Genomic DNA, 24,596 nt, shown 5'->3' with positions numbered 1-24,596 from the left:
TAAACAATTTAAAGAAGTTCAAGGAGTTCCAAAAGCAGCATAAATAAAATTAAATCCTAAATCTATATCATTGTGAAACTAGAAAATTAAAGACAAAGAGAAAATAAATTAAGTTACCTTCACAGTAGTGACACACTGACAAATGATTTTCAACAGCCAGTAAAAGAAGCCAGAAGATAAAGGAATTATATCTTTAATATTCAAAAATAAAAAAAAAATTTAACTGCCAAACGTCTTTACTTTGTAAAAAATATCTCTCAAGAATGAAGCAAAATAAAGTCATCTTCAGACAAACACAAAGAACCAAGAAGTATGACACCAGCAGAACATACTAAAAGAAATTCTAAGGATTATACTTCAAACAGAAGGAAAATGACCCCAGATGTAAGGTATAAGAACAAGCAGTGCACAGAAACATATAGGTAAATCTAAATAAATATTAAATGTATAAAACATCTTGTGAAATTTAAAAATCAAATAGAATTTTAATACATAACAATGACACATAGGTCAGAGGAGTGGAGTTTCACTGTTCTAAAGTCCTTGCATTGTCTGAGAAAAGTGTAAAACTATCTTTTAATTTGAGACTTTAATAAGTATGATTAATGAAATTTCTAGAGAATTTCTAAAAGATGAGAAAAAGAATTATAACTTTAATCAGAACAAAGAAAAACTAAAATGATAAAACTATCAATCCTTAAAAAGGCAAGAAAGAACAGAAAAACCACCAGGGAATAGGTAAAACAAATAGAAAACACAGAATATTATGGTAGATTTAAACCCAAATATTTAATATCATATAATATGGGTTATATGCTATTTCATGTTAAATGCAAAATGACCAAATGGTCTAATAAGAAAAACACACAGATTATAAAAAATTGGATAAAAATTAAAATTCAATATATAATCCTGTTTGAAGCAAGGCATATCTACGACATAAAAATAAGTACAGTTTGAAGTAATAAAAAAGTGGAAGAGAATACACAATTTAAAAATTGTGGACATAAAATAGTAAAGGCTCAAATTATATAAAGCAAAAATAGACATAACCATAAGACCTAGAAAAATCCACAGTCATAGCAGATTTTATCACACCTCTCATAGTAATATAGAATATGTAGACTACAACAATTATTTCTAACAAATAATTAGCATATATAGAACATACCACTGAACAAAAAAACTGACAAACCTACTGCAAAACTGATAACAAAAAAACAGAGAAGGTACAAAAAACCAGTATCAGGAAGGGAAAGGTGGGACCATCACTACGAGTGCTGTGGAAATTCAATAAAGCTATCATAAAGAAGTTAATGCTTATAAAACTCAAATTTTAGATTAAAAAAATACACATGTATAAAAATATAACTAACTGAAACTGACTCAAGAAACAGTAAACCTGAAGAACCCTATATCCATTAAAAATAATTGAACAAGAAATAAATATATAGTGATATAATCATACAATGAAATACTAAAAGCAATGAAATGCATACATAATGATGAAAGCAAGTCATTAAGAAGACATAATGTGATTCTATCCATATAAAGTGCAAACCAGGAAAAATTAAATTATATTATTTAGGGAAATACACATAGGTGGTAAAACCATAAAGAAACTCAAGGAAATGAATACCAGAAAAGTTGGGACATATTCACACTTAGGCTAATTGAGGCGAAGTAGTGTTGACAACGTTCTATTTCTTGACATGGAGGTGGTTATGCATACATTCATCTCATAATTATTTGTACACTTACATTTTATGACTTTTCTCTATTTTTAATGTAATTTTTTAGTGTAAAACAAAAAATATTGTTGTAAAATCATCCATCTCATCAGTACAGAGCCACCCATCTTTACAACAATAAGATAGTACATAATCTTATATATTCTGTCTCAGAAAATGAACAAGAATAAATAATCCAAATCATATTTTCAAACTACTTTACCAATACCACTCTATATTTTTCATCATAGGTAAAATAATCCGGGAGAATGGAGTGTGCTCATGCCAAGTTTTACAAACCTTCCTAATCACTTAACTCCTTTCTTCACCTTACTATATACTTCTTTTGGATAAATTACAATTACCAATAACATCTAGAGAGAAAAGGGTTAAGATTAATTTAGCCTTACCTTCTCTTATATCCTCTGCTTCCTACCAAAAGAAGGGTTGGCTTCCTCAATTTCAAATTTAAAAATAAGACAGGTCTTTGATTGCCAACCAGCAGGATGGTGAAGTCATTAATTTCAAGCCAAAGACAAGGATTCAGAATATGAAAAACCTTTCTGTTCCCACTAAGCTAGCCTCACAAACAAATTTCTGGTAAACAGCACGGAGAGAGGAAAACAAACTTTTGTCTTTTGGGGAAAAGGGATGGACATATTTGAAAGAACACACAGAATCACTCATGCCTACATTATTTAAGCCAATACCTACTTCAGGGAAACATATTAAAATTAGAAATTATTACTGTCATCAAATATATATCAACATAATGTATACAATAAGTAAAATATAGACTGTACTTACCATTTCCATTAATAGACAAATTATGGGTCTTGAAGCTATCCTCAGCACTTTCCAAGGTCAGGGTAGTATGAGCTAGCAAATTATACTTTGCACCACTAATAGTGAGAAAGAAGACATGTTTTAAGTATTTTAGTATATTTTCTACTACATAAAATATTTAGATGTTCAACAACAAAAAATAAACAACCTAATTGAAAAATTGGCAAAGGTCTTGAATAGACATTTCTCCAAAGAAGATATACAAATGACCAATAAAAACACAAAAAGATGCTCAAGAGCACTAATTACTAGGAAAACACCAATCAAAACCATAATGAAATACCACTTACACTCATTAGAATGGCTATTATTAAAAAAAACAAAAAACAGAAAATAACTGTTGGCCAGGATGTGAACAAACTGGAACCTTTGTGCATTGCTGATGGGAATGTAAAATGGTTCAACCGTTATGGAAAACAGTATGGGGTGCTTCCTCAAAAGATTACAAATAGAATTACCATATGATTCAGCAATTCCACTTCTGGGTATATATCCAAAAGAACTGAAAGTACGGACTCAAATAGATATACGTACACCCATGTTAATAGCAGTATTATCCACAATAGCCAAATAGTGGAAGAAGCCCAAGTGTCCATTCAAGGATGAAAGGGTAAACAAAATGTGGTACACACAATGGAATATTATTCAGCCTTAAAAAGGAATGAAATTCTGACACATGTTACAACATGAATGAACCTTAAAGATATTATGCCAAGTGAAATAAGCCAGTCACAAAAGGGCAAATAATTTTTTATTCCACTACCTAGAGTAGTCAAATTCATAGTAATAGGAAGTAGAAATAGAGGTTGCCAGTGGCTGGGTAGAGAGGGGAACAAGGTGTTACTGTTTAACGGGTACAGAGTTTCAGTCTGGGAAGATAAAGTTCTGGAGATAGATGGTGGTGATGGTTGCATAACACTGTGAAGGTACTTAATGCCATTGAACTATACACTTAAAAATGGTTAAAATGGTAAATTTTATGTTATGTATATTTACCATAATAAAAAAACGAAAAAAAAAATTTAGATGTTATAGATGACAGATTATAGTCAACATATTATTAATCAACTTAGCATGTTTATCTCTTTACGCTATTTTATCTTAAGAAAATCCGTAAGTTATTTGGTTTAACTCACAAATGTGTCTGTAAAGGATCTCTATTCATCCAAAAATATTAACTGAACACCTAACATGTGCCAAGTCCTATGCAAAGTGATGGGCATTAATGGTAAATAAGACTCAGTAATCTACTCTGATGCAGGAGGGAGGAAAAAAAGAGTAGAGGAGTAAATCAAATATCAGCATTTGTAAGTTATAACGCAACTTTTTCTACGAAAGAAACAAAAGTGGATGAAAAAACTGAGGACCTATGTTAGGTATGGGAATCAGGAAAAGACTCTGAGGAGGTAACAGAGGTAACAGTTATGAAGTCATAAAATGTTGAAGCCAAGCAAAGAATGCAGGAAAACATTTCAAGCAGAGAGAAGAGCACGCGCAAAGAGACAGCTGAAAGAAGACCAGTGAGGCTAAAGGATAGAGGGCAAATGGGAAATGGTACACTAGGGTGGCAATACAGGAGGGGATCAGATCACCTAAGACTTGGTGAGCCTTGGAAGAATGGATTTAATTCCAAGTGTAATGGGAAGTCATTGAAGAAGGTTAATAAGAAGGGTAGCAATGGGATCTGATTCGTATTTATTTCTCAGGGGGTAAGAATGAATTCCCTTCTGGTTTACCAACTTCAAAGATTTGAGGTTTTTATCTATAGTATGGAAAAACGGAGGGCTTCATTACTAATTTCACTTTTTTCATTATAGTTATAGTCCCCTTTATACTACTTGTGTTAAAATAGCACTCTTGCCCAAGTATCCAAAAATTCTGATGATAAATTTCACATCCTGGTACTTCATGGTGATAAAAAGTGAATTTTTGTTCAATAAGAATTGTATTTTCTGTGCTAGTTTTTTACTTTTATCTATTTTATTTCAAGACTTTTTCTCGATTTTATTATTTATTTTCCACAATAGTGAAATTTCAACATTCAAAACATCAAAGAACATATTAAAAAAAGGAGAAAGACAGACAGACAGAAACAGACAAACTTTGGAGAGGAAGAGAGAAGTCTGATGGGAATTTTTATTAATTGTGCCAGGTGATATGTTTCATAAACCTTCTTTGTCTCTTACTAAATCTTTAATAAAATCTTTATTACAAAGAAAAAACAAGTATATGTGTAGCAAGTATGTGATGCATGTATACATCCTTAATAAATAATGGCATACCCCATAGAATGTTACTCCCTTAGATAATGCCTCTTGGTTTGTTCCCCCCTCAAGGTTTTATTGATATACATTACTATATAAGTTTAAGGTGTACAGTATGGTTTGATTTATCTTCGTTTTTAATATCAACCATCATAGACCAGAGATATCTCTCAATACCCAATGTTTTCCATCTGTGTTTATATAAGAAAATTTATGTTTCTGTCTCCAAAACTCAATAAAAAATTTTTAACAAAACAATGCTTGGCTAAAATTTCAAGTTACATTCTGAATACAATTGGCATAATGTCAGACTCATATGTAGACTTTTGGAAAAGTTCACTAACTATCAACAAATATCCAATGTTGCTAGACCAAAGAGGTACCAGCCTCATACTAAGTGTGGGCCATTCTCTGCTATTACTCACTTATCCTGAACAAGCTTCTATAGCGCCTTTCATAATCAGCTCTTATTTTTCCCAGTGTTATACAATGAGTCCCCCCAAAAAGTTGAGGAAGTATTAAAGAAAACTGGAGAAAGAATCAAAGCAATTGAGAACAGCAACTACAATGGAAGAGCAAGTACTACTACACACAGAACTGCCTATTAACAATCATATTAGTTGTTTGGTGATCAGGGAGCAATATGTTAAGCATTATCTCAACATGATAATTTGTCACCGATATATAGATTTTATGGAACTACATTATAATTTTTCCCACTTAAGGGGAAAATAGACTTCTTGTTTGCATTTTAGTGCAGAAGATGTTATTTTCAGGAATAGATTATTGACAGTAAGTGGATAAGTGATGCAAGAGAGTGATGCTAGATGTGTCTAACAAACAACAAGAAGGCCAGTGTGACTGGAGCACAGTGAGGGAGATGGAGAGTGAGATGAGATGTCCAACAGGTAAAGAGGGGGCAGACACTGTACCCTTCAGTGCCTTATAGGGCATGACAAGCACACTATATTTTATTCTAAGTGAAATGGGAAGCAAATGGTAGGTTCTGAGCAGAGGCATGTGTTATGGTCTGACCCGTATTTTTAAATGATCCTTCTGGCTGCTGTGTGGAGAACAGACCACAGGGGCCAGGAGTGAAAATGGAGATGCAAACTAGAAAGCTACTGCGACTGGTCAGTCAAGAGCTAATGTTGGCTTGGAACAGAGTGGTAGTTGGTGGGGCGGTGAGAAGTGGTAAGATTCTTGACCTATTCTTAAAGTTGACCCAATGTAGACATGGGATGTGAAAGAAAGGAAAGAATCAAAGATAATTCCAAGGCTTTTGGCCTGAGCAACTAGAAAAATGGAATTGTTATTAATTGCAATGAGGCAGACTGAAAGAGGAACAGATATGGGAAGTAAGAATTTAGTTTTGGACAAGTTAAGTTTGAGATTGTTTTAGATATCTAGATGGGTTGTAGGGTAGGCAGCTGGATATACAAATTTGGAGTTAGTAGAGGAACAAGTAATGGAGAATTAAATTTGGGAGTTACCAGTATATAGATGAAATTTAATGAAAGTTAGAAAGTTAAATGAAGTCCAAGGACTGAATACTGGGACACAAGCATTCCATCATTTCTGATTAAGTTGAAGAGCAATGAACAAGTGGACAGGCGGGAACAGTCACTGAGGTAGAAGAAAAACTAGGAAAGTGGTGTTCTAGAAGGCAAGTTAAAAAAGTCTTTCAAGCAGAGTGATCAATTGTTTTAAATAATGCTGAAAGGTCCAGGAGGAGGAATACTGATAACTGACCAAAGGCTTTGGCAATGTGTAGATCACTGTTGACCTTGACAAGAGCAGTTTCTGTAGGGTGGGATGGAGGTAACACGAGGAAAGCTAACTGAAATGGTCCAAGAGAGAACAGGAGGAGAGGAAGTGAAGATAGGGAATAAAAAAAACTCTGTTCTGTAAAGGATAGCTGTGAAATGAGGCAGTAGAAATGGGAGGTATCTCAGCATGTTTATATGTTTGTGGAAATGATGTAGTAGAAGAAAAATTCATGATGTAGCAGAGTGGGGGACATGTGCAGCAGGAGCCTACTTTTGAGTAGTTGAGAAGATGGGATCTAGTGCATAAATAGGTGGCCTTAGATGAGGCAAAGGCAGTTCACAAGGAAGGAAAGCAGCACATAAAGATACAGATGAAAGTAGGCTGGTAGATTTGGCAGATGGAGGATATGCAAGTTCTCTTCTGGTTGCTTCAGTAGTGTCAAGGATATATGACACAAAGTCATCAGCTTTGAACAAGGAGTGGAGAGGAGAGGGTATTAGAGGTTTCAGAAGAGAAAGTAACATGATGTGAAATACCCTGAAGAGATGTAAAGTGGAAGGCTATGGAAACTTAGTAGGATTGCTCAGTCATATTGAAAATTCACTTACGAGTGGTGATCATGTGTCTAAAATGAGAGCAGTCACTATGACTGTTTTTCTCCAGCTTCCTCATCCATCCCTCATGAGTGCAGGTGCAGAGGAGCTAAAAGTAGGATTTAACCAAAGCTGGAGTTTTTCCAAGAGAAGTATGACAACAGGAGAGAAATGCTAGCAAATAGTAAAATGGTAAATCATGGAGTCTAAGCTAAGTTGAAGTCAGAGTATGGAAGGCAGCAAGCTGGAAATGTGGGAGATGGTGGGTAGAGTGGGATACCTACCATAAAGATTTTACAGGGATGCAATTATTAGTAATGACAAGATCTAGGGTATAATCATAGGGTGGATGGCTGAAACAGGTGAGAGGACAAGACTGCTGGAGACAAGGAGGTTATGAAACTGAGAGGTCAAGGTATTAGGTGAATAGTCTACATGTATTTTAAGTCTATCAGGAAAAATATCTGCAATGGTGGGAGGCAGGGAGAGGGCAAGAAAGAGAATGAAGAAACCTTTTGGTTTTATTTTTAGGAGTGACATTATAATTTATTCTCAATGACCACTAAAAACATTTGAGTATTCTTCACTTCAGGAATAGCATCATTTCAATACATAGAATATAATCATTGATATAATCCATCAATACATGGAATATGAAATATTGCTGTTAATGTGCACAAGCAGCAGCTATGTTATAGACTGTGCGTTTGCACTGAGTGCAGTGGAGAGGTAGCACATTTAGAAAGCAACTGTGTGGTAGAATAGGCTAAAATTATGTGAACACCAAAGTATATGTTTAAATTTTTTTCTCAGGCCTTAAGAAATAATGGTGACTAAGACATCTTTTCCTCAACTACTTAAAGGTAAACATGCAAGACATTTGCCTCTATTTCCAATGAATGATATCTGAAAATAGCAACACAAAAAAAGTTATTGATAACCTCCTCTAAGAATGGTTAAATAAACTATGACATGATAGACCCAATTGATAAACAATTTGGTCATTAAAATATTTATGTTAAGACTGTAATAACTCCAGAAAAATGTTGAATGTATGGTATAATTATGACTATCTATATATCCCTCAAAATATTTGTATTTAAAAACCTGGGAGAAAAATATCAGTTCAAAATTATAAAGAGTATTTGACTTAAGAGTGGTTGAATTTTGAATAACTTTTCTTCTCTTCTAGATTCTATTTCTCAAGTTTATATTACTTTTGTAATGAAATAATAAATGTGGTAAAGTGGTGGTAGGATGAAAACCTCCCCTAAAACACAGAGACATGCAAAGCATTATAATGTTACTACACCTACCTATGTGCAGTTTAAGGCACTTTGACAAGCAATATCTTTTTGAAGGTTCACAATAACTATTCGAGGTAGGCCGGGCAGATATTTTGGTCCGTATTTTCAGATGAAGAAACCAAAGTTCAGAGCATGTAATTGACTTGCCTGTAGCTAGCAAGTGGTATATTGGAAAGAGAACCCCACTATACTATACTTACTATCTTTATAGTTCATTAAGAAGTAGTTTAAATTAAGGTACTTTTTCTGCTAAAACAGATACCTAATGACCACATTTTACTACTACAAGAATTTTGAGGGCAGGGAGCATGACTTATTAACCTTTGAAGCCAATGTACCACATGATAGAACTGCTGAATAATCATTTCTAAGATGATTAAATGAATGAATAGATTATACTCAATAGCTGAGTAATTCCTTAATTATGTTGGAACACTGCATCATCTTTCACACTACCAAACCATTAACACCATTGTTCCTCAAAACATAAATAATCCATTTATTCTGGACAAGTGTTAGGACACTTGTTTTGTAACTTCAGTCTAATTTTAAATGTAGTATAGTGGCTTATTTTTTTTTAAAGTTAATACACCTTTTGTCAAGTAAAGAATCACTCTCAATTTTACCAGTTTTCACAGGATGATTGTTTAAAATGATGTATATTTATACAATGAAGGATAATGTACTAAATAGTTCTCAAGAAGCATAAAATAGTTAATTCAACTATCAGAGGCACTGGGAAAATCTAGCTAAAGGAATTTCAGTAAGCTAAATCCCACAAATAAAATGAATAAATGAATCACATCAGGGAGCATGCTAAAAATTACCAAAAATGTTCACTGGCTTCTTTCAGATTAAACAATACTTTATGATGATATTTCAAGTTACTTCATTTTTAAACCATGACTAATTAAAATGCCAATGCTTCCAAAACCAACAATGATCTCACTTTTAAAGCATTCTTGTCAGGAGAACATTTTCTTGCTAAAACATTACACTCATTCCTTTTAGCCAACCCTAATACTGAGTTCCCAAAAGTTTAATCAACTACATTTTTTTAATCAAATAGGCCAATTGTTATAACATTTTTGGGGGGGAGGGGTGTCCAAAAATGTTATGAAAAAATAAATGACTACTTTAAATGGCAGTCTGAAAAAATGCACTCTTTTGTCAGAACAGCTATATTTGGTCACATGCCATATTACTAGAGAGGATATATATGTTGCCCAAATTTACCTTTTATGCCATTTTGGTTAAAAATTAAAAGCTGTATTAGGAATCTTCTCATTGAACTAGATCACTATTAAAAAAACAAAACTGATCCCCTTATGCTTTTTGATTACCAATGCTATTGTCAAACTCCTACTATGGTGCTGAAGTGGTCAGTTAAGGACGTTATCAGATAAGAGTAGTCCTGGGCTATGAGTTTAACTCAGGACTCATACCAGAAGCTCAACAGAATGCTGGTATTAGAACATGATTTGGTAAAACGTAAAAGGTTTTCCTCTATCATACGACCAACTTTAATGGTATAAATATGCAAATAGCATGCAAATTTCATGAGAAGTGTTCATAAAACTAGTGCTTGGATTCAGGTATAAACCAAGTAGAATGACAAATCTGAAGAGGAGAATGAACACTTCAAGATAAATGTCACTCCCTATGAAAAAAACCTTAATACCAATAATGTTATTCTTAAAAATTCCTCTAAGCTTTGAAGAGGAATGCAGGTTAAAAACAAGTTCTAACATCACTTAGATTATCTTCCATGAAATTATAAACAACGGTTTTAAATTTATATCCATCTATATTTTATAATCCCATGTCAAGTTTCTAAAATGCAATGCTTCAGCATGAGTTTGAAAAAAAAGTTCAGAAAAAGCACTGGTCTCGGAACAGTAAAAATAGTAACAATAATGGTAAGAGCTACATTTATTAAATGCTTATTATATACCAAGTTCATCAATTATCTTTTTGAATCTCATAATGATGGTATGGAGTTAGATATTATGACATTATTATTATTCTCATTTTACAGAGGGAAACACAAAAACCCAGAGACTTAAACTAATCTGCCCTAGGTCAGACAAATAATAAATGACAGGATAAAACATTAAGTATTCACTGCCAAACAATGAAGTTTTAAACTGTTTGAGAGGGCCGGCCCCGTGGCTTAGCGGTTAAGTGCGCGTGCTCTGCTGCTGGCAGCCTGGGTTCGGATCCCGGGCACGCACAGACGCACCTCTTCTCTGGCCATGCTGAGGCCGCGTCCCACATACAGCAACTGGAAGGATGTGCAGCTATGACATACAACTATCTACTGGGGCTTTGGGGGAAAAATAAATAAATAAAATTAAAAAAAAAAAATCTAAAAAAAATTTAAACTGTTTGAGAGGCCCACTCAGGGTTTTTTACATGCTTTAAAGGTATATGAAACCCTAGAAATGTCTCTAAGGAGCCTTCTAAAAAGAAATGATTGTGTGTAAGCATCCTTACCTTTCATATGATACAACTGAGTCCCAGGGAATAATGTAATTTGTCCAGGACATTACTGGTCCTGTCATTTTTTAAATATGGAATTTTGCTGCTTAAAAACGTTTAAAAACTACTGAACTTGTGATTACTTCTAAGGTCTCTTTCAGTTCTAAAATCTATGTTTCAATCTAGAAATATAATTGTTCATTTAATCATCAAAAAGAAATAGTTGCACTACCTTATGGTTGAATTAAAGTAACTTTCAGTAAATATTTGACATAATCTTAATCTAAAAGAGGTTTAAAATGGCCTTAATTCTAAAGAAAGAAAATTAAAGGGTTCTCTTCCTCTTTTTTAATGACATTTATATTAGGATAAATTTACATCTTCCATGACTGTTTTTCAGTGGATGTTACCCATTCATAAATCATGAAATCAATTTAATGATTCATAAATAGCATTTTTAAAAAATTGAGAACTATAATAAAAAAAGTCTAATAACTACAAGCATACCTTATTTTATCGTGCTTTGCTTCACTGCACTTCACAGATATTGCGTTTTTTACAAATTGAAGGTTTGTGGCAACCCTCTGTCAAGCAAGTCTACTGGCACCATTTTTCCAACAGCATTTGTTCACTTTGGGTCTCTGTGTCACATTTTGATAATTCTCACAATATTTCAAACTTTTTCACTATTATTATATTTGTTTGTGGTGATCTGTGATCATGATCTTTGGTGTTAGTTTTTTTGGGGCGCCACAAACTACACCTATATAAGATGGCAAACAATAAATGTGGTGGGTGTTCTGACTGCTCCACTGACTAGCCATTTCCCCGTCTCTCCCTCTCCTCAGGCCTCCCTATTCCCTGAGACACAATATTGAAATTAGGCCCATATAACCCTACAATGGCCTCTAAGTAGTCAAGTGGAAGGAAGAGTCGTAAGTCTCTCACTTTAAAACAAAAGCTAGAAATGATTAAGCTTAGTGAGGAAGCCATGTCAAAAGCCGAGATAGGCTGAAAGCTAGGCCTCTTGCACCAGACAACTAGCCAAGCTGTGAATACAAAGGAAAAGTTCTTGAAGGAAATTAAAAGTGTTACTCTAGTGAACACATGAATGATAAGAAAGTGAAACAGACTGATTGCTGATATGGAGAAAATTTTAGTGGTGTGGATAAAATAGCAAACCAGCCACAACATTCCCTTAGTCCAAAGCCTAATCCAGAGCAAGGCCCTAATTTTATTCAATTCTATGATGGCTGATAGAGGTGAGGAAGCTGCAGAAGAAAAGTCTGAAGCTAGCAGAAGTTGGTTCATGAGGTTTAACAAAAAAAGCCATCTCCATAACATAGAAGTGCTAGCTGAAGCAGCAAGTGCTGATGTAGAAGCTGCAGCAAGTTACCCAGAAGATCTAGCTAAGATAATTAATGAAGGTGGATACACTAAACATCAGATTTTCAATGTAGATGAAACAGCCTTCTATTGGAAGAAGATGCCATCTAGGAGTTTCATAGCTAGAGAGGAGAAGTCAATGTCTGGCTTCAAAGCTTCCAAAGACGGGTTAACTTTCTTGTTACAGGCTAATGCAGTTGGTGACTTTAAGTTGAAGCTAACGCTCATTTACCATTCTGAATATCCTGGGCCCTTAAGAATTATGCTAAATCTACTCCGCTTGTGCTCTATAAATGGAACAACAAAGCCTGGATGACAGCACATCTGTCTGCAACATGGTTTACTGAATATTTTAAGGCCACTGTTGAGACCTACTGCTCAGAAAAAAAGATTTCTTTCAAAATATTACTGCTCATTGACAATGCACCTGGTCACCCAACAGCTCTGATGGAGATGTACAATCCAATTAATGCTGTTTTCTTGCCTACTAACACAACATCCATTCTGCAGCCCACGGATCAAGGAGCTATTTCAACTTTCAAGTCTTATTATTTAAGAAATACATTTCATAAGGCTATAGCTGTCATAGATAGTGATTCCTCTGATGGATCTGGGCAAAGTAAACTGGAATCCTTCTGGAAAGGATTCACCACTCTTGATGCCATTAAGTTCACCACGCTTGATGCCATTAAGAATATTTATGATTCATTGGAAGAGGTCAAAATAACAAAATCAACAGGAGTTTGGAAGAAATTGATTCTAATCCTCATGGATTACTTTGAGATGTTCAAGACTTCAGTGGAGGAAGTAATTGCAAGTGTGGTGGAAATAGCAAGAGAACTAGAAGTGGAGCCTGAAGATGTGACTGAATTCGGCAATCTAATGAGAAAACTTAAATGTATGAGGAGTTGTTTCTTATAGATGAGCAAAGAAAGCGTTTCTTGAGATGGAATCTACTGGTGAAGATGCTGTGAAGACTGTTGAAACGACAACAAAGGATTTAGAATATTACGTGAACTTAGTAGATAAAGCAGTGGCAGGGTTTGAGAGGACTGACTCCAATTTTGAAAGAAGTTCTACTGTGGGTAAAATGCTATTAAATAGCATCACATGCTACAGAAAAGTCGTTCATGAAAGTAACAGCCAATCAATGCAGCAAACTTCATTGTTGTCTCATTTTAAGAAATTGTCACAACCACCTCAACCTTCAGCACCTACCACCCTGATCAGTCAGCAGCCGCCAACATGGAGGCAAGACCCTCCACTGGCAAAAAATTTACGACTTGCTGAAGGCTCAGATGATTAGCATTTTTTAGCAATAAAGTATTTTTTAATTAAGGTATGCACATTTTTTTTAGAAATAATGCTATTTAACACTTAATAGAATATAGTATAGTGTAAACATAACTTTTATATGCACCAAAAAATTTGTGTGACTTGTTTCATTGCAGTGGTCTGGAAATGAACCCACAACATCTCTAGGTATGCCTATATATTATAAATAGCAAGGGCTCAGTATTGCTTCATGAAATCTATCTGCTTATGTAGCTGTGCACTCAGCCATGATGTAAAATGTATTTCTCAGTGTGAGTCTCAATCAGAATAGACTGAAAGCCACAATGCTAGAGTCTGGAGGCATTTTTCACATGTAATGTATCTGACATGAAAAGAGTTATTTAATTACATTTTGATGGTTGACATTCCCAGGATCTATACCTAAAATATTCTGCTTTTTGTAATTATAGTAAAATTACTGACATGGTAAAGAGCCAAGTCTACTAAGACATGCAAAGAAATCCTAGGAATGTAGACCGATTAACAGTTTTCCCAAGAAATATAAACATAAAACTACTTGTAAAGTAACAAACACAATGTTTAAAGAAAGTATCTGCAAGAAACCAGGGTTCTTTGAAGAAATGGTGAGCAGAAAAATACCAGATGAATGTGGAACAGCTTGTGTCAGAAAGCAAAGAAGCTATCAGAGATTACATTGTGTCAAAAGGATGGAGGAGTCCGCTTAAAGGTTCTCGCTCATCAAAGATGAGACAATTTGGCTTCAAAGAGAATAATAACCATAATAGATTAAAACACAAAACATATAAAAATTTGAGAGTTCGAATAAAACAAAACATTGATCACCTCCATGGTTGCTACCACATCAACTTATTATTCTATAATTGGGTAAATAAAAGAATCAAGTATTTTTTTCCCCCATCAATTTTTTTGCATTTATATCCAGAGTTCAGGAAAGAAAGTTCTTCTCTGAGAGAATTTCAGGTTTTAAAAAAAATGCAAGACAAAAGAAAGTCACCAAATTACAAACTCTAATGAAATAATGAATGATCAGCAATGGCTGCTAAAACCATTAGATAGAAGATTGATAAGGAACTTTATAATGGATGGATCAGGCTGGCAACACCTGAACCCACTGACCAATTTTAACATGACTAAAAGCAGGACAAGGACTCCTAATGGGAGACAGTAGGAAGTACATATAATCAATATGAAGTATTAGTGCCCTAAAAGAGAACCTAGATCTAATTGGTCCTCTAGATCTAACTACCAGCTGTAGGAAATACAGGGGATAGAAAAAGGTGTTTTAAAAGACCACAGGGCCGGCCTCGAGGCTTAGCGGTTAAGTGTGCGCACTCCGCTGCTAGCGGCCCGGGTTCGGATCCCGGGCGCGCACCGACGCACCGCTTCTCCGGCCATGCTGAGGCTGCGTCCCACATACAGCAACTAGAAGGATGTGCAGCTATGACATACAACTATCTACTGGGGCTTTGGTGGAAAAATAAATAAATAAATAAAATTATAAAAAAAAAAAAAAAAAGACCACAGATATGCAATCAGCTAAACTCAAAATATGGGAAATTCTACAAGATCTAGTTTCTTCAATAAATAATGGCAAGGAAAAAAGTAGACGGGAAATCATTCAAGATTAAAAGAAACATAAAAGACTCACTTAAATGCAGCACTGTAGCCCTTGTTTGGATCCTGATTTGCACAAATCACAAGAAGACTTTTTCAGAATTGGGGCAATTTGAATATAGACTAGATATCAGATGATATTAAAGACTTATTTTTTATTTTGTTACATGTGATAATGGTAATGTGGTTTTATTATAAAGAGATAAACTATTTTTAAAAATCTATCAGAATAAAACATGACATACATATAGAAATCCAATTAGTAGACTGATATGTAGCAAACACTTTGACATATAGATAGTCCCTTTTCAAGAAAAGCATTTCATCTTTCTGGTAGATACTGGAATTCCAAATCACTAAAAACACACTGTCACCCAATTTCCTACTTTCAAAGGAAGGTATTAAGGATACCTCAGTTGGGTAAATGTCAAGACAACCAAGTTTTGTTTCTGCTTCAAGATGTTTTTTCCATTTAAAATGTAAACATATATTCCACATACAATCCCTAAAAACGTCACAAATACATAATTATACTATGTCACTGTAAATATTGTATTAGAAAACTTACAAAATAGCAGAACTGAAGGACAAGCACACTTCACGATCTTCTTGAAGCACCGAATTTATTTTCTTCCCTGTAGCTTTACTTATAGACGTCTTCAGTTTCTTAGCTAGTTTTTTTGGTGTGTTGGTTATAGAAGATTCTTCTGTACAGCAACTATATAGTTCTACCTTTATCTGAAAGTCAGGACCTGCTTCATTACTGAAAACAAGAGCATTCATAATGTTAGAAATTTAACTCCATAGAAAAAAAAGTTACACCATCCTTTAATGTTTTCATAACATTTAAAGTCAGCATTTAAAACAGGTTTATGTTAATATATGTTAATGAGACAGAATCTCCGTGTTTATGTACTATCTAAAAGACCAGAGCAATTTCCAGAGCTACCAGCTTCTAAAGAAGGGCAGTCTTAACTCAATTCAACCAATATATACAGGCATATTACTTAAAGAAAAAGAATAAAACGCCCTGGTCATTTTGTTGCCAAAGCTATTTCTTTTTGTCATTCCTTTAATATAGCTATTTTTAAAGTATTGACATTATCTGTATGATTTCCTGAAATGACTATTCCTCCAAAAGAAAAAAGTCTGAAAACAAAAAAGGAAAAAACAAAAAGGAAGAAACAAAACTAAAGACTGAATCTTTTAGGTTCCATAAAGAGTCACTTACAGTCCACTCACCATCGTGCCTCCCCCACCTTTGTACCTAATAACTCTAAAATAACATTTCACTATTTGGTTGCATAGAGGAAAACAAACAAAAAAACAATATAAAGAGATATACTTCAAGGCACGAACTCCCTGAGGGCGAGTACTGTTTAGGTAATCTTTGTATTCTTAACCTAGCATAAAAGGTACTCAACACATATTTATTAAACCAATATGTAGAAATTCTAAAATTTTAGCAAATGCTAAAATAGGCTTTGCCCTTTTTCAGATACAATAAACTACCTTTACCATAAAAGATTGTAGTGGTGGTGTACACTTAAAACCGCAAAAGAGGTGTATCAGTAGTAGGTGTTGCCTACAGAGGGAAGATCCATCAGCCTAGAGATTTTAAACATGCTGCATAGACCTTTAAAGATTTAAACGGTCAATCTATAGTTGGGATAAATCCAAGGAATAACTACCAGATATTTTAGTAGTTCATTATTTGGCAACTTCTAAACATACGGTATTCCTGGTAATGACTAACAAATGTCAATATTTAGAGAAAAACCAGAGATTCATAAATATTGAATACTTATTAAAAACAATCATAGCAAAAAGCACATTTTTAAACAACATTTAGAACATTTGTCAGTAGTTATTTTTAGAACAATTTAAAATATTTACAGAATTTTTAAAAAATTATAAATCATGTGTTGTCTTCCCAAGTAACTTGCATTGTTCTTTCCCTGAAGAAAAATGACAATTTTTGTCTTTGTGGCAAAAACAAACAATAGCAAAGTGACGTGAAGAAAAGAGCCCATTAACAGGATGATTTTGGCAGGAAAAAAAATGCACTAGCAATAGTTGATAATGGAAATAAATGTATTTAGATAACTAAGGAAAATTATTTTAGTCTCAATTTTGTGTGCATTTGGCGATATTTTGGGGATCATAAATAAATTCCTTTGGTTCAACAACACTTCTAAGAAGGCCTGCACTACTGCTAATAACTCAGGACAATATATTTTATTTTTCCACACTACACAATTACTTATCGGACACTGGACAGAAGTCACAAAACAAAGTTTGCAATAGTTTTTTGAATGTTATGTGAGTGGCAAAACTAGTACTCTCAAACCTCAACTGTACATAGCTCCATAGCTGAAAATTGCAAAAAACACGTATATTGATTTTATTTTAATAGTTAAGTAGCTATTAATATTTAGATACGAAGATAGTGTCTTTGAAACCCTGAAAGAAATACAACACATACTGACTTAGGCCAATAGAACCTTTGAAAGAAGCCAGGAAAAACTTATGTTAGTTAAAAATGATTTCTATGGCTACCTGAGGAGTTCTTTCTGGTTCTGTATTATGACCACAATAAAATGAGCTTGTAAAAGAGCAGGGGCAATAAAAACAGCCCTGAGGATCACCCAATTTTTTATTGTTTTGGAGTTCATGAAAGAAGTGCACTATAAGAAAAAGGACATCTCGAAATTTTACTGAAGCGCTTTTCCTATGGTACATATTTCAGGACTATCTTATAAATAAAGTTGTTATACTATTTTAGTATTTCTGTAACTAAATCTCCTATATGAGATGTAAGAATCTGTTTTATGCCCAAATTCACTCTAAACAAAACAATGTTATAATAAAATTCCACTATATTCATAGCTTAGTTAATAATGAAACTATACATATTTATAAAAATTAATAAAAATTTATCATATCCAGTGAGCCAAATATTTACCACTAATATCACATGATCTTCATTTTATTTTATCTTGGAAATTTTCAAATGTAGAAATAGGCTTCCTTTGAATAAAGTAATTCTCAACATCAATTTAAACATTTAAAGATCTTAATGCTTCAAAAATAATCCAAAGACCCAATAATTATGCCTTCCTTTAAAAAAAGGTAGAATTTTAGATTATTTTCATTCTTTGAAGATTAAAAAATACTTACAATATGGTTACACTTTCAAAACATATATCTGTGATTGTTTTATCCACAATCACCACGTCAGTATCAAAAACTTCAGCTCCCATTTTGAATAAACAAAAAATGGCATAGCACTGTGATCCTAAAGAAGCAAAACGACATTTTAAGCAATGATCCATGTGATAAATCACGCCTATGTTAAAATCTACTTGCAAATAAAAAAAATTAGCTTGAATATTTGTTAAGAGATTCTTATTTTCATACATTGTTATTTTTTATAGTGACTGTTCTGTCGGTATATATCAATACCTTACCCAACTAGAACACAATTAAACCAGGGAGTATCAAAAAACAAAGTTAAAAATATAGGCCTCTCAGTAGCCTAAAGTAACCAAGAAAATCATAAATTTTATTCCTAGAAAACTTCTTAAGCTTTAATTAATAGCAATCGTATTATTATGTATATAATTATTACTTCTGTCATTTTGGTTTCCAAGTCTATTTAAGAAAAAGAAGTTTTCTATTATAAGAGGTTAAGAGCAGGCACATTAACAACAGCAAAACATTTTCCACCAAACTAACAGCAAGGGAGGAAACCACAAAAACAATAAAAAGTAGACATGTGTATACAAAAAACATAGCTGCTGAGCCTTTTAATTTGGTGATATTTTTAAAAAGTATTAGGTGATTAAAGGGCTAAATCCTCATTATTGAGAAAATGTAGCTCTTCAGAAAAACTTACTCTCTATAGTAATAAGAAAGATGTACTTAATTCCCACATCTATTCCTTTGTAAAGTAAATTAAATTTCCTAATTGAATAACAAATACACTAACCTGATTTTGGATTCTTCATATAAAACTAATTAATTATGCCCAATATGATTCAGTTTTTAAAGTATGAGGAACAAAGCTATCACAATAGAGAAGAAAGATAAAGGATTATCATATCTTTTCTGCTTTGCCTCTAACAGCTAGAAATCATTTGAGGTTAATTTCCATGACCTAAGCAATACATGGATTTGTGAAGACTATATAAAGCCATAAAATGCTGACGGAGAAAAAAAAATCGGATCAAGCTAAAAATCTTTCCCTCTTACATCCTGTTAAATAATCTGAAGTAACAAAACAAGGCAGAAAAGATCTTCCAGATTCTGGTCAAATAGAAGAAATGCTGCCTTCACCTTTACTCCTTAAACATTTTCTTTTGTTCCACACGTCCCTTCCCCACAACCCATTACTTACTGTCCTTGCACAGGTTCCCATCAACATCTAAAAGTACATGAGATATGCATTATCTTAATTAGTACCAAGCAATTAAACATAAAAAATTAGAAAAAAACAGTTCAGCAAGATTCTGCTTATTCTGTCAAATGACATCAATTTATTTCAGTATGGAAGCAGCTTTTTCTCTCAATAATCACAAATTTACTATATGCTAAACATTTCAATTACAAATTAAAATCATACATACGTTCTTTATTGCTGAAGTGATCGGAGTCTTTCCACATTAGTGGTATTCGAATATCTATAAAGGAGGGGAAAATGTGACAATAATTTTGGTAAAATTAATTTCTTAGAGTGAAATGAACCTCTGAATTCTATAATGGATTCTGACCATTAAAGCCAATATACAATTTATTATTTAAATATTCTAACACAGGTGATATTTTCTCTTAAAAATATCTTAGATTGGGAATATAAAATCTGTTATACTTATTTAAATAATTTACTAAAAAACCACCAACTATTATTCAAGAAATTAATTTATGGGGGCTGGCCTGGTGGCGCAAGTGGTTAAGTGCACGTGCTCCGCTGGGGCGGCCCGGAGTGCGCCTGATCGGATCCCGGGCGCGCACCGACACACCACTTGTCAAGCCGTGCTGTGGCGGCATCCCATACAAAGTAGAGGAAGATGGGCATGGATGTTAGCCCAGGGCCAGTCTTCCTCAGCAAAAAGAGGAGGATTAGCAGATGTTAGCTCAGGGCCAATCTTCCTCACACACACACACACACACAAAATTAATTTATTAAGCAAGGTCTGTAATAAGCTTATGCCATAACACTTTCATTGTGTGACTTATGTTTTTGAAACACGTGAATTATGGAGTACCCAGAGTTGAATTTCTATTTTGGGTAAACAGTAGCAGCAAATGTAGTCAAATGCATTTCAAAATCACAGAATAGTAGAAGTAGAAAGGACTTTAGAACTTTTACCCACTATGCAAACTTTAAAGATGAAGAAAATTAAGTGACTTGTCTAAGATCATTGGTTTTTGGGAGAGACCCAGGTCTTGAAAACAGATCCAAGCTCTTTCCATTCAGAGGATTTAACTTGTCTACAAAAGAATTTGCAGAACTTTGTATATTCATGTTACAAACTGTGGCATTTCCCTTAAGAAATAAAACTTAAAAGCGAAATGCATTACTTTTTTCAGGCCAAGAAAAGGGCGTATGTTCTAAAAGTGATCTAAACATATTTACTCTCATTCACACATTCTTCAAACTCTAAAGTAATTGTTAATGATCCTTATTCCAGAAGTAAATCTAGAGGTTTTGACACAGTCAAAATTTTTCCTTCCTTGTTTCCTCCCTTCTGCCCTTGACTTTTAATACTAGGTTAACAGTAGTAACATTTCTCCTCTGACATTCCTACACTATCTATATATTTTCAAAGTTAGAGGATCAAGGTTCTACCAAATAGATTAAGATGTGTGAATTTACAGCGTAACTCAGCACAGTAGAGATCTCAATGGTAAGCGAAGTTATTTTTAATTACTCAGACAGTATGAAAACTGTATAAATACCTCAAACCTTTGCAGAAAATTTCTGTTTAAGACACTTTCCTATTACATTTAGGAAGTCTAAGTGCATATTTTTCATACCTATTAGTTATGCCATTTTCAAATAATTACAAATCTTTTTGAACATAAGCTGTTTGTCTACATTTGTTGTGCTTCATTTTTAGATCCCATGATCCTTTGTCTACATTTTTATTTGTTTAGAATTCTATTTTTAAGGTTCTTAATGCCTATTTCCAATTTCCTTTCTAGAAAAGCTTTATATTATTCCTTCATCCCTACCCTGCACCACCAGATAGGTATGTATAAGTGCCCTTCTCACTGTTGCCTTAGCAGTTTTGATAAAAAATATTACTTATTGAGTTCTCCCCACGTGCCAAGCTAAACACGCTAAATACCTTACATATAGCTCATCCAACAATCATTTTTAAAATATATTTACCAATTTAATAGTCAAAAGACAGTATTTGGAACTGTTTAGATTTGCATTTTCTTGATTAACAAGAAAAACATTAATACATTTATTGGCCAGTTCAGTGAATCTGTCTGTATCCATGGTCTATTTTTCTTCTAACATATTGTTTATGGTTTATACTTTTAAAAGTTAATTATTTAGGGGCCAGCCCAGTGGAGTAGTGGTTAAGTTCACACACTCCACTTTGGCGGCCCGGGGTTCGTAGGTTCGGATCCCAGGTGCGGACCTATGCACTGCTTATCAAGCCATGCCGTGGCAGGCGTCCCACATATAAAGTAGAGGAAGATGGTCATGGATGTTAGCCCAGGGCCATCTTCCTCAGCAAAAAAAAAGAGGAGGACTGGCAACAGATATCAGCTCAGGGCTAATCTTCCTAACCAAAAAAAAAAAAAGTTAATTAATCTATGTGAGAATTTTGGGTATGTGAAGTAAAAATATAAGTATTCTTCTTATAAAAATAATTGTTCTAGGTCAATTTATATTATCTAATAGGCCTTCTCTTCCTCACTAATTTAATGATGCCATCTTTATTATATACGCCATTCTGAGTGTCTGTTCCTTGGCTATACACCTTATGGATATAATTGAATTATTTACCAATTACTGTCTATTCTAATACGAATACCACACTATTATAACCATCGAACCTTTATATTTTACTATCTGTTAGATACATATCTGTTAGAAATATATCCTTCGAAAAACATCTTATTCTCACTTACCAATTTCTTTATGTGAATTTTAGAAATACTTTGTCAAAATTCCCCTTCCAAAATGTTTTTATTAGAATTCTATTATCCAAATTAACTTAGGAACTGATAACTTTATAATATTCTGTCTCTACTCAGAGTAGCATGATGCAATTATCCTTATATTTTTATTAAGGTTACTGTTGGTTAATGTTTTTGTTTTTTGCTGTTTTTATTGTAAAGGAGATCTTTTTTGCTACCATATTTTCTAACAAGTTATTGCTGGTTTTGAGAGCAGCTACCACTTTTTGTATATTTATCTTGACTCTAGACACTTTTACTGAATTCTTTATTAATTCAAATAGCGTTTGAGTAAATTTCCTTAGATTTTCTCAGTCTGCAATCTATTATCTTCAAATAGTATTCAATTTGTTTATTTCTTTTCAATAGTTTCATCTTTCATGCTTACTATTTTAGCTAGAATTTCTAAAATGTGTTAAACCATATTGCTATAATAAATATTGTTATTTTGTTCTTGATTTTAATGGGATTGCCTTTACTGTTTTATAATTATGACTTGGCTGATGTCCTGTCAAAGAGCCTGTTTCTTGCTTGACCACAGTTGCTGAGTCATTTCATTTCACAACTGTTCTTGCTCACAGCTGTTCTTGTTCTGTTAAGGTGGTATTAACTATTTACACTACCTTGGGAGGCACATGGACCCCGACTTCCTTTGCTGGGCATCCACAGCCTGTGAGTCAGTCTTGCCCCTTCCCATGCCTAGCTATGTCATGTCAGATCCCCAAGAGGAGAAGGTGGACATTTCTTACCTATTTTCCAGGTGGGTCATGTACTGTTCAGATGGCAAAGGATGTGTAACCCACTGACTGTGTTTCTTAATTCAGCTTCAAATAGTACAAATTCCTTCCAGAGTCTTGCAAATGGCTGACTCCGTTTTAGTTTACAGTACTCTTACCTTTGTCTTTTTTTACGTCTTCACTGACATTTTAATGGCAAACTGAAAGAGCCATAATAGGATGGCTAACTTGATGCTATCAGGTCTCAGAAGTCTATCATTTTCAAAAGTGAAAACTGAGGCACTTTGTGAACTGATTTGGCTTTAGTCATTGAATTAGTAGTCAATGAATAAGCTGAGACAATTACCACAATGCAATTATTCGGTGTTTAACAGAAATAATCAGGATAAATCTCAATTATTCTTTTTACTTTTATAAAGATCTGGTTCATGAGTGGTGAGGCTGGAAATGGAAAACCCAGTTTATCTCTTGGCAATCAACGTAATCTCAGAAACATAAAATTTTGTTGCAAATATTCATTTTGATCAAAACAAGTCAAATTTTCATCCCATTGTCAAAAGAAAATGGACTTATAAAGGTGAATTAGTTTCTAATTTTCTTTTTTTTTATTTTTTACAAATACACAGATAAGACATAACTAAGTCTAAGCAAAGATGAAAAGAAATTACATATGTATCCCATTTTCTGAGACTTTCAGTTCCTTAATTTAATTTAAAATTATCTTTTGGAAAGAAGGAACATATGCAGAAATAAGTTTAATTTCTACACTTGAGTATTTTGTGGTCAGGAAAATAGGTTTTTCTTACTCTAAATGCTTTTACTTAAGCATTCTTCTAACTGTACAGTTAATGCTAATTTCATGAACTGTTGCAGTCAATAAACTATTATGAAATAACAATAGATGTTAACTCTATCATGTCATTTGAGTCTTCAATAGCAATTTAAATATCTCATTTGCATACTGAGTGGCACTACATCAGAAGCAAGAAGTGAAGGATTACATTTAAGTATTTTTAGAAAATCTCCTTTAAAGATCTATAATATTTTATGTATTCATGTTAAAATCTATTGAACACAATGAACAACTACTATCTAAGTACTATGTGTGGGATCAAAGGGATACAAGGAGGTAAAAAACATGTTTTATTCCAGTCTTATACTATAATTGGGAAGATAAAAACATGAATATAAATAACTATAAAACAAGCAACAGAGTTTTACATAGTTCAGTTATTTTTCTGAAGAATCAGAGGGCAATTTCTCTGATTTATGACAATTATGTCCTATGTAAAATTCAGGTCTATCCTTCCTGTACGAGAATTTTTGTTTATCCATAAAGACATTTCTAAAA

At 33.5% G+C, this 24,596-nt stretch overlaps 1 protein-coding gene across 2 annotated transcripts in view; it reads right to left on the bottom strand.

The window, feature by feature from the left end:
* RTKN2 (rhotekin 2) overlaps positions 1–24,596 on the bottom strand; it is a 74,689-nt gene that overhangs the window by 27,988 nt on the left and 22,105 nt on the right. For both annotated transcript variants that reach the window (XM_058543373.1, XM_058543374.1), the window contains 4 exons: positions 19,937–19,990; positions 18,489–18,606; positions 15,877–16,071; positions 2,538–2,632 (listed from right to left, as the gene is read on the bottom strand). In XM_058543373.1, the coding sequence (XP_058399356.1) occupies positions 2,538–2,632; positions 15,877–16,071; positions 18,489–18,606; positions 19,937–19,990 (462 nt within the window). The remainder of the gene's footprint in view (positions 1–2,537; positions 2,633–15,876; positions 16,072–18,488; positions 18,607–19,936; positions 19,991–24,596) is intronic.

The sequence above is a fragment of the Diceros bicornis genome, chromosome 6, assembly GCF_020826845.1.
Source record: "Diceros bicornis minor isolate mBicDic1 chromosome 6, mDicBic1.mat.cur, whole genome shotgun sequence".
NCBI lineage: Eukaryota > Metazoa > Chordata > Mammalia > Perissodactyla > Rhinocerotidae > Diceros > Diceros bicornis.
This window is presented reverse-complemented; position numbering and strand designations above follow the sequence as displayed.